The 14,813-nt window shown below is 35.6% G+C and overlaps 1 protein-coding gene across 1 annotated transcript in view; it reads right to left on the bottom strand.

The window, feature by feature from the left end:
• Positions 1–537: 537 nt before the first annotated feature.
• The window catches only part of ntrk2b (neurotrophic tyrosine kinase, receptor, type 2b), a 69,144-nt gene continuing 54,868 nt past the window's right edge, over positions 538–14,813 (bottom strand). The window contains exons 14-16 of the mRNA XM_062031229.1: positions 10,904–11,144; positions 6,734–6,892; positions 538–2,371 (exon numbers count right to left, since the gene is read on the bottom strand). Of these exons, the coding sequence (XP_061887213.1) occupies positions 2,186–2,371; positions 6,734–6,892; positions 10,904–11,144 (586 nt within the window). The 3' untranslated portion in view covers positions 538–2,185. The remainder of the gene's footprint in view (positions 2,372–6,733; positions 6,893–10,903; positions 11,145–14,813) is intronic.

Below are 14,813 nucleotides of genomic sequence, written 5' to 3'. Positions count from 1 at the left end.
TTCTGTGCTTTTCATTAAGTACATTAATTACAGCTAGTTAGAGGCCTCCCATCAACATTCCAAACACTTCCGGCAAGATTAAATAAATTACATGTACAAAGAGGGGCTCAAACCTTAAAATACTTTAAATATTTGTACCCCCAGGAAGGTTTTATATAGTATATTATAAAAACTATGTTCTAAGTTCGTACATTTTAAATATTTTTAATAATTAAGATTTAATTCATTCAAAAAAACATCAGTATAATACAAATGTTTTTTTTCTATTCATGATTTTTATTTAAATGAGATTTGATCTCTCTTTGCTGAGGACATTTTGATTAAGTTAAGTTTAATTAGAGTTAAATTACTTAAAATAGACCCACGCATCTACATTTTTAGGGATAAAATTAGAATTAGAAATAAGAAAAATAATATATATATATATATATATATATATATATATATATATATATATATATATATATATATATATATATATATATATATATATATATATATATATATATATATATATATATATATATATATATATATATATATATATATATATTAAAAAAAGAGAAGGGGAGATATTATACACCATTTTGATGGTTGTCATTTTTAAAAAGTGGACAATCATAAAAGTATTTTTTGAAGAAGTCCTCTAATGTATTCCAATTTTGTAAAGAGTTGACATTTTGGAAGTATTTCAATTAGGGCTGCAACTAACGATTAATTTGATAAACGATTAATCTGTCGATTGTTACTTCGATTAATCGATTAATAATCGGATAAAAGAGACAAACTACATTTCTATCCTTTCCAGTATTTTATTGAAAAAAAAACAGCATACTGGCACCATACTTATTTTGATTATTGTTTCTCAGCTGTTTGTACATGTTGCAGTTTATAAATAAAGGTTTATTAAAAAAAATTAATAAATAAAAAATTTTTTTTAAACAAATAAATAATAATAATAATTGCCCCTGCGAATGCGCATAGCATAGATCCAACGAATCGATAACTAAATTAATCGCCAACTATTTTTATAATCGATTTTAATCGATTTAATCGATTAGTTGTTGCAGCCCTAATTTCAATAAGTGCCCTATAAATAAAAACTAATGTACCAAATATTCTTTACTTTTAGGGATTGATTTGAAATCAATCAGAATAACACAGTAACTCATAAGTAATATATAAACATGTCATTTAGAGCTACATTTTGAGACTTAAAGCTGAAAGAAAAATATGAATGAAAAATAAATACTATAAAATAGTTATAAATATATACAGTTTTCATGAAATGCTATTATAATAAAACATTTGGAAGATGTCTCAAAAGTAATGTAATGTATTCAGGTAACTGTCAACAGTTAAAATGTCAGTACTCAGTATTTCACTGTAAATGAGTAAAATATTCATGATAATAACTTTCACGATCTGATTAAAAAATAATGAATAAAATGTAATAAAATAAAATAATAATAAATATTATATAATGAATTACATTTCTCACAAACACAACAATATCACTGAGAAATAAATATGATATAATATAATCAGAGTAGAATATATATAATATATTTAATACATAACAATATTTAAATGATATTCTTAAAAGGTATTGTAATTTTAAAACATATCACTGTGGGATATGTTTTAAAATTTTAAAATGAATTCAGTCAACATTTGTAATTTTCTTTAAATATTCTTACGCACATTAAAAAAAACGGTAAATCCGTCAAATCCTTTTTGTTCATTTGCGGTAAATATGCATTAGGACTAAATCGACGTTTATGCCTTGGTATTTGTGTCATTGACGGTCTCGCGTCAGCCACAATGCATTTTTGGCGCCCCCTGTTAACAAACGCATGACTTTTTAAACGGCCGACTGTAAACACCCCGAAGGGAAGCTAAAGCAAAGCAAAAATGCGTCCAAATTGAAGACTTTTCTCAATGAAATGAGGACAATTAACATTTACAAGAAACATTTACAGCCAGGCACTGTACACAGACGCACGCCCTCCCTGCTATTTTCTCTCTCTGTCACACACACACACACACACACACACACACACACACACACACACACACACACACACACACACACACACACACACACACACACACACACACACACACACACACACACACACACACACACACACACACACACACACACGTACTGTACAGCGCCTCCTCAGCCCAGTATGTCCAGATAGACGGGGGAGGCCTTAGCGAGGCTCTGGAGCATGGCGTGGATCTCCTTGATGTTGAGCCTCATGTAGGGCTCCCTCTGCCAGCAGCCAAGCATCAGGTCGTACACCTCCTTGGGACAGGTGCGGGGCCGCTGGAGCACACGTCCTTGCGTGATGCACTCGATCACCTGCAAGGTGCACGCCTTATCATCAAATTCACATTTAAACTACGACTTTAGGTACAATCTTGTGGCATAAAATAATAAATAAATACAAATAATTACAAAACCTGAAACCGGTGAAGTTGGCACGTTGTGTAAATCGTAAATAAAAACAGAATACAATGATTTGCAAATCCTTTTCAACTTATATTCAATTGAATAGACTGCAAAGACAAGATACTTAATGCTTGAACTGAGAAACGTACATTTTTTTTTGCAAATAATCATTAACTTAGAAGTTATTGCAAACACATTGCAAAAAAGTTGGCACAGGGGCATTTATACCTAGGGATGATGTTCGAAAACCAGTTCTTCCGATTGTTTGATAAGAAAAGAACCGATTCCATGGATTCGAATCCCTTTTTGAGAAACGGTTCCCGTTATCGAAGCCACTACAGTAAATAAATAGATTTGGTTCTTTATTCGAATCCCTGGGAACGAATTTCCTGTGACACGTCTCAGGAAATGACGTAGCTCAGTCATTAGGCGGCAGATACAGAAGCAGCAACAACAATGGACCGGACAAAACGCTCTAAGGCATGGCTTCACTTTACTAAGAAATACAACGAGGAAACGGCTATCTGCAATTATTGCCAGGCTTCGCTTTCCTGTAAGGCAGGGGTGTCCAAACTTTTTCCACTGAGGGCCGCACACGGAAAAATTAAAGCATGTGGGGGCCATTTTGATATTTTTCATTTTCAAACCATAACAAAATATATGCATTTTTTATTTATTTTACCTTTAGGGGTCCCGGGGACCATAAAGGGTCTCAGTCATTAAAATGTTAAAAATAAGTCAGATTATTAATATTTTAAAATTACACTAAATCTCTATATCAACTTCAAGTTGATATAAAGTAATACAAATTTTAAAAAATGTTTTATGGCTTTTCTGTCAAAAACAACTTTGTTTTTTATAGTAAAACTGAAATATGCAGTATTTAGTAATTAGAGCCCTAAAAGATCAATAATGCAGGACACCATTGATTATTTAATATTTTTGAGTAATCACAGTGAAAAGATAAATAAAAAATCACTAAATATATTTGGGATCCAAAAGGTCCCCCACTCATAAAGTGATACATTTTTATTAGGTTTTTCTTTTACTTTCAACACTTAAGTTACGAGATCAACTTCAGATATATCTGTCGATTTTATGCTGGAACTATTATTTTGTTTGTTTTATGCGCTTTTGTCAAAGAAAACTTTGATGTTTTTATATGACTACTACACAATATATGCAATATTTACCACATAAAACATTTTAAAGTGAAATATTTGTAGTAATTGGAGCCCTGAAAATAATTCATTATAACGTGGATTTTTTGTCATTATTTTTTTTTTTTGAGCAATGGCAAAAAAATAAAAAATAAAGAAAGACAAAAGAAAAAAAAACAGCCTGCATGGCAGCTTTTGTGTCAACATTGCAACTTTTTCTCGTTAGATTTCACCTCATTCCACTTTTTTTAATGTTCTTTTTTATTTTTACAGTAGTATTTCCAGAATGTGTGGCGGGCCGGTAAACAATTAGCTGCGGGCCGCAAATGGCCCCCGGGCCGCACTTTGGACACCCCTGTTGTAAGGGGAGCAGTACAACAAACATGTTGAAACATGTTCGGCCGTACATAACCTGAAGGTTAGAGAAAGGTGTCGTGGAGAAGCAGCGACACAGATGACGAAGCACGCCCCTCTTCCTCTGCTTCAACCTGCAGTCCCAGTGATAGTGCCGGTGAGTAACTAACGTTAACTGTTGCCGGTTCATTTACATATCTGCTCACTTCTAGCCTTTAGGCTAAAATAACGTTACCTCTTATGTCAACCAGGACTGCAGTAATGTTAGCTAGACTAACGTTACCTAAGCATAGTCAGTGGCTAACGGTAACGTTAACGTTAGCTTTTTTGTATGTATCTTGGAGCCTACACCACTCCAGAGTTTGCAGGTCTGTCTAATAAATAATACAAATTAATGCAGGATTTTCCCTGCATGTATTTTTCTTAAGTGGCCCAATTAAAGGGGAACTAACAGTCAACATTTATTTATTTTATTTTATTTTTTTCTTAAAAAATATAAGTGAAGGCTGCCAAAAGTGAATTTTTGTTAAACCAAGTATTGTGTGTTTTTTTCCATATATAACAACCTATCTGGATTCGATAAGAGAATCGATAAGGAATTGATTCGATAAGAGGATTCGATAATGGCATCGAAATCAATAATTTCTTAACAAACATCATCCCTATTTTTACCACTGTGTTACATGGCCTTTCCTTTTAACAACACTCAGTAAACGTTTGGGAACTGAGGAGACACATTTTTGAAGCTTCTCAGGTGGAATTCTTTTCCATTCTTGCTTGATGTACAGCTTAAGTTGTTCAACAGTCCGGGGTCTCCGTTGTGGTATTTCAAGCTTCATAATGCGCCACACATTTTCAATGGGAGACAGGTCTGGATTACAGGCAGGCCCGTCTAGTACCCGCACTCTTTTACTACAAAGCCACGTTGATGTAACACGTGGCTTGGCATTGTCTTGCTGAAATAAGCAGGAGCGTCCATGATTGCGTCGCTTGGATGGCAACATATGTTGCTCCAAAACCTGTATGTACCTTTCAGCATTAATGGCGCCTTCACAGATGTGTAAGTTACCCATGTCTTGGCCACTAATACACCCCCATACCATCACAGATGCTGGCTTTTCAACTTAACTGAGAGAGCATGAGGAGGTTAAGGTGGGCGGGGGTTGCGGGGGTGGGGTTGAGGTGGAGAGGGGTAGGGGGTAGCGGGGGGTGTATATTGTAGCGTCCCGGAAGAGTTAGTGCTGCAAGGGGTTCTGGGTATTTGTTCTGTTGTGTTTATGTTGTGTTACGGTGCGGATGTTCTCCCGAAATGTGTTTGTCATTCTTGTTTGGTGTGGGTTCACAGTGTGGCGCATATTTGTAACAGTGTTAAAGTTGTTTATACGGCTACCCTCAGTGTGACCTGTATGGCTGTTGACCAAGTATGCTTGCATTCACTTGTGTGCGTGAAAAGCCGTAGATATTATGTGATTGGGCCGGCACGCAAAGGCAGTGCCTTTAAGGTTTATTGGCCTCTGTACTTCTCCCTTTAAAAAGTCATAAATTTTACTTTTTGAAACCGATACCGATAATTTTGAAACCGATACCGATAATTTCCGATATTAACTTTTAAAGAATTTATCGGCCGATAATATCGGCAGTGCGATATTATCGGACATCTCTAATTTTAATGTATTTTTAAATCAGATTTAGTTAGTTAGCTTGTACTTAATAGTTAGCAGGCTACTTGGTAGTTAATTAGCAGTTCATTTGTAGTTAGCTTCTTCCTGGTTTATGTTGATGTAGGACTACTGGAACGTACCATTTTTCATTCAGGGATGAGGGAAATGGTTTCAATGTGATGCAGAACTACTAAAATATTTACAAAAATTTGTGCCGCATCATATACTTTTGTGTTTGTACGGATTGTTTATCTGTTAGTTAGCAAGCTAATTCCCTTCACAAGATACCGTATTTTTTCGGAGTGTAAGTCGCTCCGTAGTATAAGTCGCACCGGCCGAAAATGCATAATAAAGAAGGAAAATAACATATAAGTCGCACTGGAGTATAAGTCGCATTTTTTGGGGAAATTTATTTGATAAAACCCAACACCAAGAATAGACATTTGAAAGGCAATTCAAAATAAATAAAGAATAGTGAACAACAGGCTGAATAAGTGTACGTTATATGATGCATAAATAACCAACTGAGAACGTGCCTGGTATGTTAACGTAACATATTATGGTAAGAGTCATTCAAATAACTACAACATATAGAACATGCTATATGTTTACCAAACAATCTGTCACTCCTAATCGCTAAATCCCATGAAATCTTATACGTCTAGTCTCTTACGTGAATGAGCTAAATAATATTATTTGATATTTTACGGTAATGTGTTAATAATTTCACACATAAGTCGCTCCTGAGTATAAGTCGCACCCCCGGCCAAACTATGAAAACAACTGCGACTTAAAGTCCGAAAAATACGGTACCATGAAACATGACTGGGCTATTTAATTTTTTTATTATGGAGTGAGTAAATGGCTCCATCGTGACTCAAAAACAATTTTTGTAACAGAAGCGGAAAATATTGAGGCATTCCGTGCTTGTTTTGTAGCTAGCTACTTGTTAGCTTGTTCCTGGTTCATGAGGATAAACAAAAAATCACGGCACGCTAGAAAGCTTCGGTTTGTTAGTAAGCAGCTGGCTACTTCCTGGTTTGATGACTCCGCAATTTAATACTTGTGTATATATGCATCTTTATTTGACAGCTAACCTCATTGTTGGAGAGCTGGTACCAGGGCTGCTTGCCGTAGGTGAAGATCTCCCAGAGGACCACGCCCAGACTCCACACGTCGCTCTCCGTGGTGAAGCGCCGGTACATGATGCTCTCTGGCGGCATCCAGCGGATGGGTAGCATTGTGTGACCGCCCACCTGCACAAAGATACACCAACAAGCGCGGCCATCAGGTATAAGAATAAGAATATACACTAGACCCCATTCACTTGTACAGTGAATTGACAAAAGTATGTGGACATTCTTAGAATAATTATGTATATATTATCACACAACTCTTATGCTTAAGGGACGTTGCTTTAATTATTGTCAATTGTGCTGAAGTGGTATTTTTCTTTGTCTGTGCAAAGCTGGCAATCCAAAAGATTGCAAGCCAGTCTCGTATCAGTGTCTGTGTCCAGGAACGGCCTGCTGACTGCCAAGGCCGAACACCGCCGTGACGCAGACAGAGCAGAGACAAGGCGATATCACCAGTGTTAACACATTTGCATTTCTTGTCTAACTGGAGCTGTCGAGATTAACCCCTTCCCTCAGTGACAGCTTCAGTGATGTAACCAGGGACCTCCCAAATAAATAGAGGAAGCACGTGGGCTAGACTTTAGAGCGAAGTTTGGATCTGTAACTAGAGTACAGCCCAAATAACGTCTTTCCTCAATTGAGCAAAATGTAACTCTGTCTCTGCATGATTCCTTGCTTCTCGTCTGTTTTAATAGATGTCATCAGTGTTTGAGCCTGACAGACGTATGCGGTTTTCTATCATTTACTTTATTATTCATTTAATTTTGGCAAGAAGAGATTAATTGAGATTGATCCCTCCATTAGGGAGGTGTAATCAGTACTGTAGTATACTTTTTCGCTTTGCATGAGCTAAAAAAAAACAATGGATTAAATAATTGATCAATTAAATAAACGTCTTTCTTATTTATGCTTGGAACTAAAACTAAAAAAATAATAATTGCGAGAATATGAGTGGCACTTCACAAAAACAAAAACGACAACTACAACATTTTTAAAAATCAAACTGAACAATAGCATTCAATAATAAGATTCTGATTACAAAAAAATAAATCCATCAAATAGGTTTGTTTTTTTAAAATTAAAATTGCATTTCACCTCATAATTAATTAACAGATATACATTAATACATTATTCCATTTTACAAAAATGGAATTTGTTTTTTATTAAATTTCAGCACAATAAAAGTTAAATGATTAATTGATTGATTAGGGTGGTTCTCAATTATTTTAGCTCTACAGAGTACTCCTTCACTTTGCGTAAGCCAATAACAAATTTGAACGTGTCAATTCAATTTAAGACATATTATTATTTTGTATTACGATTTTATTGATCTACCTATAATTTATATTTGTATACAGTGTATATATTAAACCCAAACTGGTGCCCAGTAATAGAAAATTACAGGCGTATCGGACATGAAATCAATTAATGAGTATGTAAATTAAACATATTAAACTAATTAAAAAACATTTTTTTAAATAATTTTAAATGTTTTATATTTTATATACCGTAATTTCTGGACTATAAGCCGCACCTGACTATAAGCCGCACCAGCTAAATTTAGGGGAAAATACAGATTGCTCCATATATAAGCCGCACCCGACTATAAGCCGCAGGGTTTTGATGTGTAATTAGCGTAGCATATAGGGGTTCCTGCTACCACGGAGGGGATTGTTGGGACAGAAATGACTGTTTGGGAACGCGAAGCGTCCCATTTATTAACAATAAATCTTTCAATCATTCAATCAAACTTCCACATCTTTGACATGGCGAACAGCATTCGTGCAGAGTAGAAATAATACAACGGTGCAAAGTAATACAAAGTGCTCGCCTGTACGTTATCAAAATAACCGGTATATGAAAAGTCAGTCTTTAATCATTGTGTCATCGTCTTCCTCCTGTGTACTAAAACCACCGAAATCCTCTTCGTCGGTGTCGGAGAAGAACAGGCCGTATATAAGCCGCACCCTTGTATAAGCCGCAGGGACCAGAACGAGGGGAAAAAGTAGCGGCTTATAGTCCGGAAATTACGGTAATTGACTTTAATATTAAGTTAATTTGACATAGAGAAATAGACCCCTGATTGACTCATTCATCAATTAAAGGTGCCATATGTAATAATTTCATGTCAAGTCACCATTAAATGGTTCTGATACGTCAAAAGGCATTAATACATCATGTTCTTTTCAAATGCCTCTATAACTGATAACAGTAGTTCAGCCGGGATATGCTCACTTCAAAATTAAATTTACAGCCCCGATATCTTGTTATTGTTGCCCTCAAAATGCCCACACTCTGCACTGAAAGATGGTGATGTGCGTACATGGAAGAGAATGCAGTGCGTCAGGTTGGATGCAACATGGAGTTATGCTGAACGAAATGTTGACTGGACCGTACCATTTTTCATTCTGGGGTATTGGAACGGTTCCACCATGACTTGAAAATACATTTAAAAAATAAATATAGTTTACTTTCTCGCTTTACATGAGCCAAAAACAATGGATTTAATAACCTATTAAATAAATAAACATGCAAATTAAGACCCTAAATACTTATTACCATCATATATATTTTATTATTCATATTTCTTAATTATGCCTGGAACTAATACAGAACATGTGAGAATATGAGTGACACTGCATTTAAGAAAAAATCTAACTATTCAAGATATAATTTCATGTTTTAAACAGAAATACTTTAAAACATTATTCCACTTTATTAAAACAATTATTACACTAATCACATGTTAGTTATTTCATTGACTTTAATATTTATCAAATGTTTGGCACATGAAAAGCTACTCCTGATTGATGAATTGACTGATTAAGGTGTGAGTCTCAATACTTTTAGCTGTACAATGTACTCTTTCACTTTGCATAAGCCAAAAATAATATTTCAACTTGGTTGAAGATGTCAATTCAAATCAAGAAATCTTATTACTTATGACTATAATCATATTTATATTATATATTTATATCTGCACCTTATTGCTTTTTTATCCTGCACTACCATGAGCTAATACAACAAAATGTCATTCTTATCTGTACTGTAAAGTTCAAATTTGAATGACAATAAAAGGAAGTCTAAGTCTAAGTCATATTTGTTAATTTATAATCTATATGCGTACATATACTTAACCGAATTAATAGAAACGTATCAGACATGGAATTGATTAATGAGGAAATTAATTAAATATTAGACTGATTTAAAAACAATTTAATAAATAATTTGAAAACATCCCTGACTGACTCAGGTGCAATCAACATAGTGCACTTCTTTGCAAAAACAATTAATCAAATAATTGATTATTTATTAAACATGTCAATCGAAACCTTAAATATTTATTACCATCATGTATTTTCTATTTATATTTCTTATTTATACTTGGAACTAAAACAACAAAAAATGTATGAGTGACACTGCCGGAAAAACAATGCTTTATCTATATTTAACATGTCAATTTAATTCAAATTTACATAAGATCATATTTATTCATGCAAAATTTAAATGTGTATATATATATTGAACCCAAACCGGTGCCTTAATAAAATGGGAATTTGAGTGACTGGAATGTTTACAATTTAAGTAATACATTCAATTTTATTAAATATGAATAATTCGGATTACTTGATTAATTGTTCAAACTATTATTATGAATTATACACGTTAATTTCAATTCAGAAATTGTATATTTTTATTCCTACGCTGCAACCATGAACAATGAACAGCAGAGGGCGCCGTGGCACTGCATCTGGGAATGAGGCGCCCATAACCGTCTCTTGAAATTGTGGCCTATATACTTAAATGTGGTACTCTAGTAGTAGCATTAGGTGCTGGAATAAAGAAAGTGTAATCCCCTCATGGCATTACAGTTGAGGATAATAAACGTCTCTTTTGACGCATGCCTCGCCTCCACGATGAAGTCATTCCAATAAAAGAAGAATTAACTCACGCTCTGGGAAAGAATAAGCTGCATTTTTGCACCGTTGGCCCTTATTACCATAGAGACTATAAACGTATGCAGATGATAGAATTTACATTTAAATGGTATTAAAACAGACAGTTAGAGTAGTCATTTCTGGGAGAATACAAATCATCTTTTAAATGAGAAAAGGCTCCCAATGGACTCACTCTGTAGTAGTCTGTGCTGTAGACGTCTCTGGACATGCCGAAATCTCCGATCTTGACCAGCAGGTTCTCCCCGACTAGGCAGTTTCTGGTGGCCAAGTCTCTGTGCACAAAGTGCTGAGAGGCCAAGTAGACCATGCCGGCTGCAATCTGCTGGGCGATGTGCAGCATTTGGGACTGGGTCAGCTCCACCAGGATGCTGTGTTGACCGTCGGCCATCAGAACCGCGTCGGGCCCGTGGGACCTGCATGCAAAAACAACACCAAGTCAACGGTCAATCCATCGACTGATTTATAAACAGCAACAACTATTAAGAATAATATAAGAACATTCGTCATGTCTATGGATGTTCTCATTCATCCAAGTAAGCTTCATCAGTTCTTGCTCATAGACTTAGATTGGTCGGATCCAGTTAAAAAAATAAAATATGAATCATGCCGAAAAAAGAAAAAAATACATACATAACAAAATAATCATCCATCCATCCATCTTCTTCCGCTTATCCGAGATCGGGTCGCGGGGGCAGCAGCCTAAGCAGGGAAACCCAGACTTCCCTCTCCCCAGCCACTTCGTCCAGCTCTTCCCGGGGGATCCCGAGGTGTTCCCAGGCCAGCCGGGAGACATAGTCTTCCCAACGTGTCCTGGGTCTTCCCCGTGGCCTCCTACCGGTCGAACATGCCCTAAACACCTCCCTAGGGAGGCGTTCGGGTGGCATCCTGACCAGATGCCCGAACCACCTCAACTGGCTCCTCTCGATGTGGAGGAGCAGCGGCTTGACTTTGAGCTCCCCCGGGATGGCAGAGCTTCTCACCCTATCTCTAAGGGAGAGCCCCGCCACCCGGCGGAGGAAACTCATTTCGGCCGCTTGTACCCGTGATCTTGTCCTTTCGGTCATAATCCAAAGCCCATGACCATAGGTGAGGATGGGAACGTAGATCGACCGGTAAATTGAGAGCTTTGCCTTCCGGCTCAGCTCCTTCTTCACCACAACGGATCGATACAGCGTCCGCATTACTGAAGACGCCGCACCGATCCGCCTGTCGATCTCACGATCCACTCTTCCCTCACTCGTGAACAAGACTCCAAGATACTTAAACTCCTGCACTTGGGGCAGGGTCTCCTCCGCAACCCGGAGATGGCACTCCACCCTTTTCCGGGAAAGAACCATGGACTCGGACTTGGAGGTGCTGATTCTCATCCCAGTCGCTTCACACTCAGCTGCGAACCGATCCAGCGAGAGCTGAAGATCCCGGCCAGATGAAGCCATCAGGACCACATCATCTGCAAAAAGCAGAGACCTAATCCTGCAGCCACCAAACCAGATCCCCTCAACGCCTTGACTGCGCCTAGAAATTCTGTCCATAAAAGTTATGAACAGAATCGGTGACAAAGGGCAGCCTTGGCGGAGTCCAACCCTCACTGGAAACGTGTCCGACTTACTGCCGGCAATGCGGACCAAACTCTGGCACTGATCATACAGGGAGCGGACCGCCACAATCAGACAGTCCGATACCCCATACTCTCTGAGCACTCCCTACAGGACTTCCCGAGGGACACGGTCGAATGCCTTCTCCAAGTCCACAAAACACATGTAGACTGGTTGGGCAAACTCCCATGCACCCTCAAGGACCCTGCCGAGAGTAGAGAGCTGGTCCACAGTTCCACGACCAGGACGAAAACCAAACAAAATAATCATTAATAATAATATTGTTCTTGTTAATTATTGCTTTCTTTTGCAATTTTATTTTTTGTCGGTTTCTCTTTATTTACAACAACTACATTATTTTTGGTACATATTTGGAAAATCAATTATATTATTATTTAATGATATACATTAACTATATATGGATTAATTAATATAATGAATCATAATAATTATATTATTATTAATACTATAAGTAAGAATGTTAATAATATCATAATAATAATGTTATTATTACTATTAATAACACTAATGTAGGAATTGTAAATAAAGTCAAGAGAAACTGCCAAAAAAAATACAATTAAAAAAGAGAAAAAGCAATAATCAACAACATTATTATTATTATTATATCATTATTTTTTTTATAATTTTTAAAATGTTGATTTAAACAGGTAATCAAAACTCAAATACAAATATGAATATTTTAGCTGGAAAAAAGTAATGAACGTATGAAATCATAATGACCAAAAACAGAAAGTATTGGAAAAATAACAACAAATAATATTATGAATAAAATTGAACATGTTCAAAAAAAATAGTGGGTTGGGACCTCCTGGTGGGTGGCAAGACGCAGGGGAGATTTTCATTATTTGCGTCTACACTTGAATATTCATGTTAGAACGATACACAAGACTGCAGCTAGGTGGCAGCAGTGCTCAATCTAATCAACAGGCTCCCTCCTGGTTCTACCAGGTAGAAGTAGCAAGTACACAGCAACACATGTGTACAGCGCTAACAGAGGCGAAAAGATGGCGAGAATGAAAAGAAAAAAGAAGTGGTCAGCGGCATATCCAAGAATGTAACTTACAGTGTGTTGTACTGATACATAAACAAACATGGTCAAGTTGTCAATAGTAATTCGATTCAGGGGAGCTGCAGCAAAATGCTGTCCGTGAAGGAGAACTTGACAATTGATAATTAAGAGAAACTGGCGTATGAGGAATTGAATGGAAAAAATGGCAAAAAAAAAGGTATATATAATATTCTGTATTGCTTAAAAAGGTGAAGCAAAAATTCTAAATGTATTTAGAATGTGGAAAAATGTGTGTAGTTCACCATTTATTAATTTATTTATTTTTGATGCCATGAAAACAGTAAAAATCTCCCAAATGTGTGTTTTTATTCCTACTCTTATTATTAGTATTGTTTAAATATTATATATATATATATATATATATATATATATATATATATATATATATATATATATATATATATATATATATATATATATATATATATATATATATATATATATATATATATATATATATATATATATATATATATATATATATATATATATATGTAACGTTTGGACACGCCTTCTTATTTCAATGCGTTTTCTTTATTTTCAAGACAATTTCATTGTAGATTGTCACTGAAGGCATCAAGACTATGACACCTGTGAAGTGAAAACCATTTCAGGTGACTACCTCATGAAGCTCATCGAGAGAATGCCAAGAGTGTGCGAAAAAGTAATCAGAGCAAAGGGCGGATATTTTGAAGGAACTAGAATATAAAACATGTTTTCAGTTATTTCATCTGTTTTTGTTAAGTACATAACTCCACATGTGTTCATCCATAGTTTTGATGCCTTCAGTGACAATCTACAATGTAAATAGTCATGAAAATAAAGAAAACACATTGAATGAGAAGGCGTGTCCAAACTTTTGGCCTGTACTGTATATATGAACATACAGTATACCATTATCATTTCCAAATTTAAAATGTGTTACATTTTAAGTTTTCAAAAATGGCATTAAAAAATACGAAGGTTTATTTCAACATTTATTGATGTATTTTGTTGCTAATAAGATCAGTAAAACATCGCCAAAATATATATTATTATTATTCGGACAAATATTTATTTATTCTTTTAAACATTTGTTTTATACCTTTTACAAACATAATGTATTTTATCACAGCAAAAATATTAAAATAGTGTGATTTTTTTTTTCTGTTACGCTTTAATCCAGAAATTACATTAACAATTCAATTGTATATTTTATCGTTCATTTATATTTATGTTTACGTGGTCAGTGTCAGAAAACCTCCATTAGAATTTTTAAATACATGTTACAACACAAAGTGCAATGGCGCATGATATCATGTGTTGTGTTCACTGACCCTTACCTGCAGCCTCTATCCTATCCAGAATTATTTTCCACCTTGTCTCTTTAACGTGCACGAGTGCAGCCCGGACGTATA

The sequence above is a fragment of the Entelurus aequoreus genome, linkage group LG21 (genome assembly GCF_033978785.1).
Source record: "Entelurus aequoreus isolate RoL-2023_Sb linkage group LG21, RoL_Eaeq_v1.1, whole genome shotgun sequence".
Lineage (NCBI taxonomy): Eukaryota > Metazoa > Chordata > Actinopteri > Syngnathiformes > Syngnathidae > Entelurus > Entelurus aequoreus.
The sequence above is the reverse complement of the archived record's forward strand: the minus strand, read 5'-3'. Positions and strand labels throughout refer to the sequence as shown.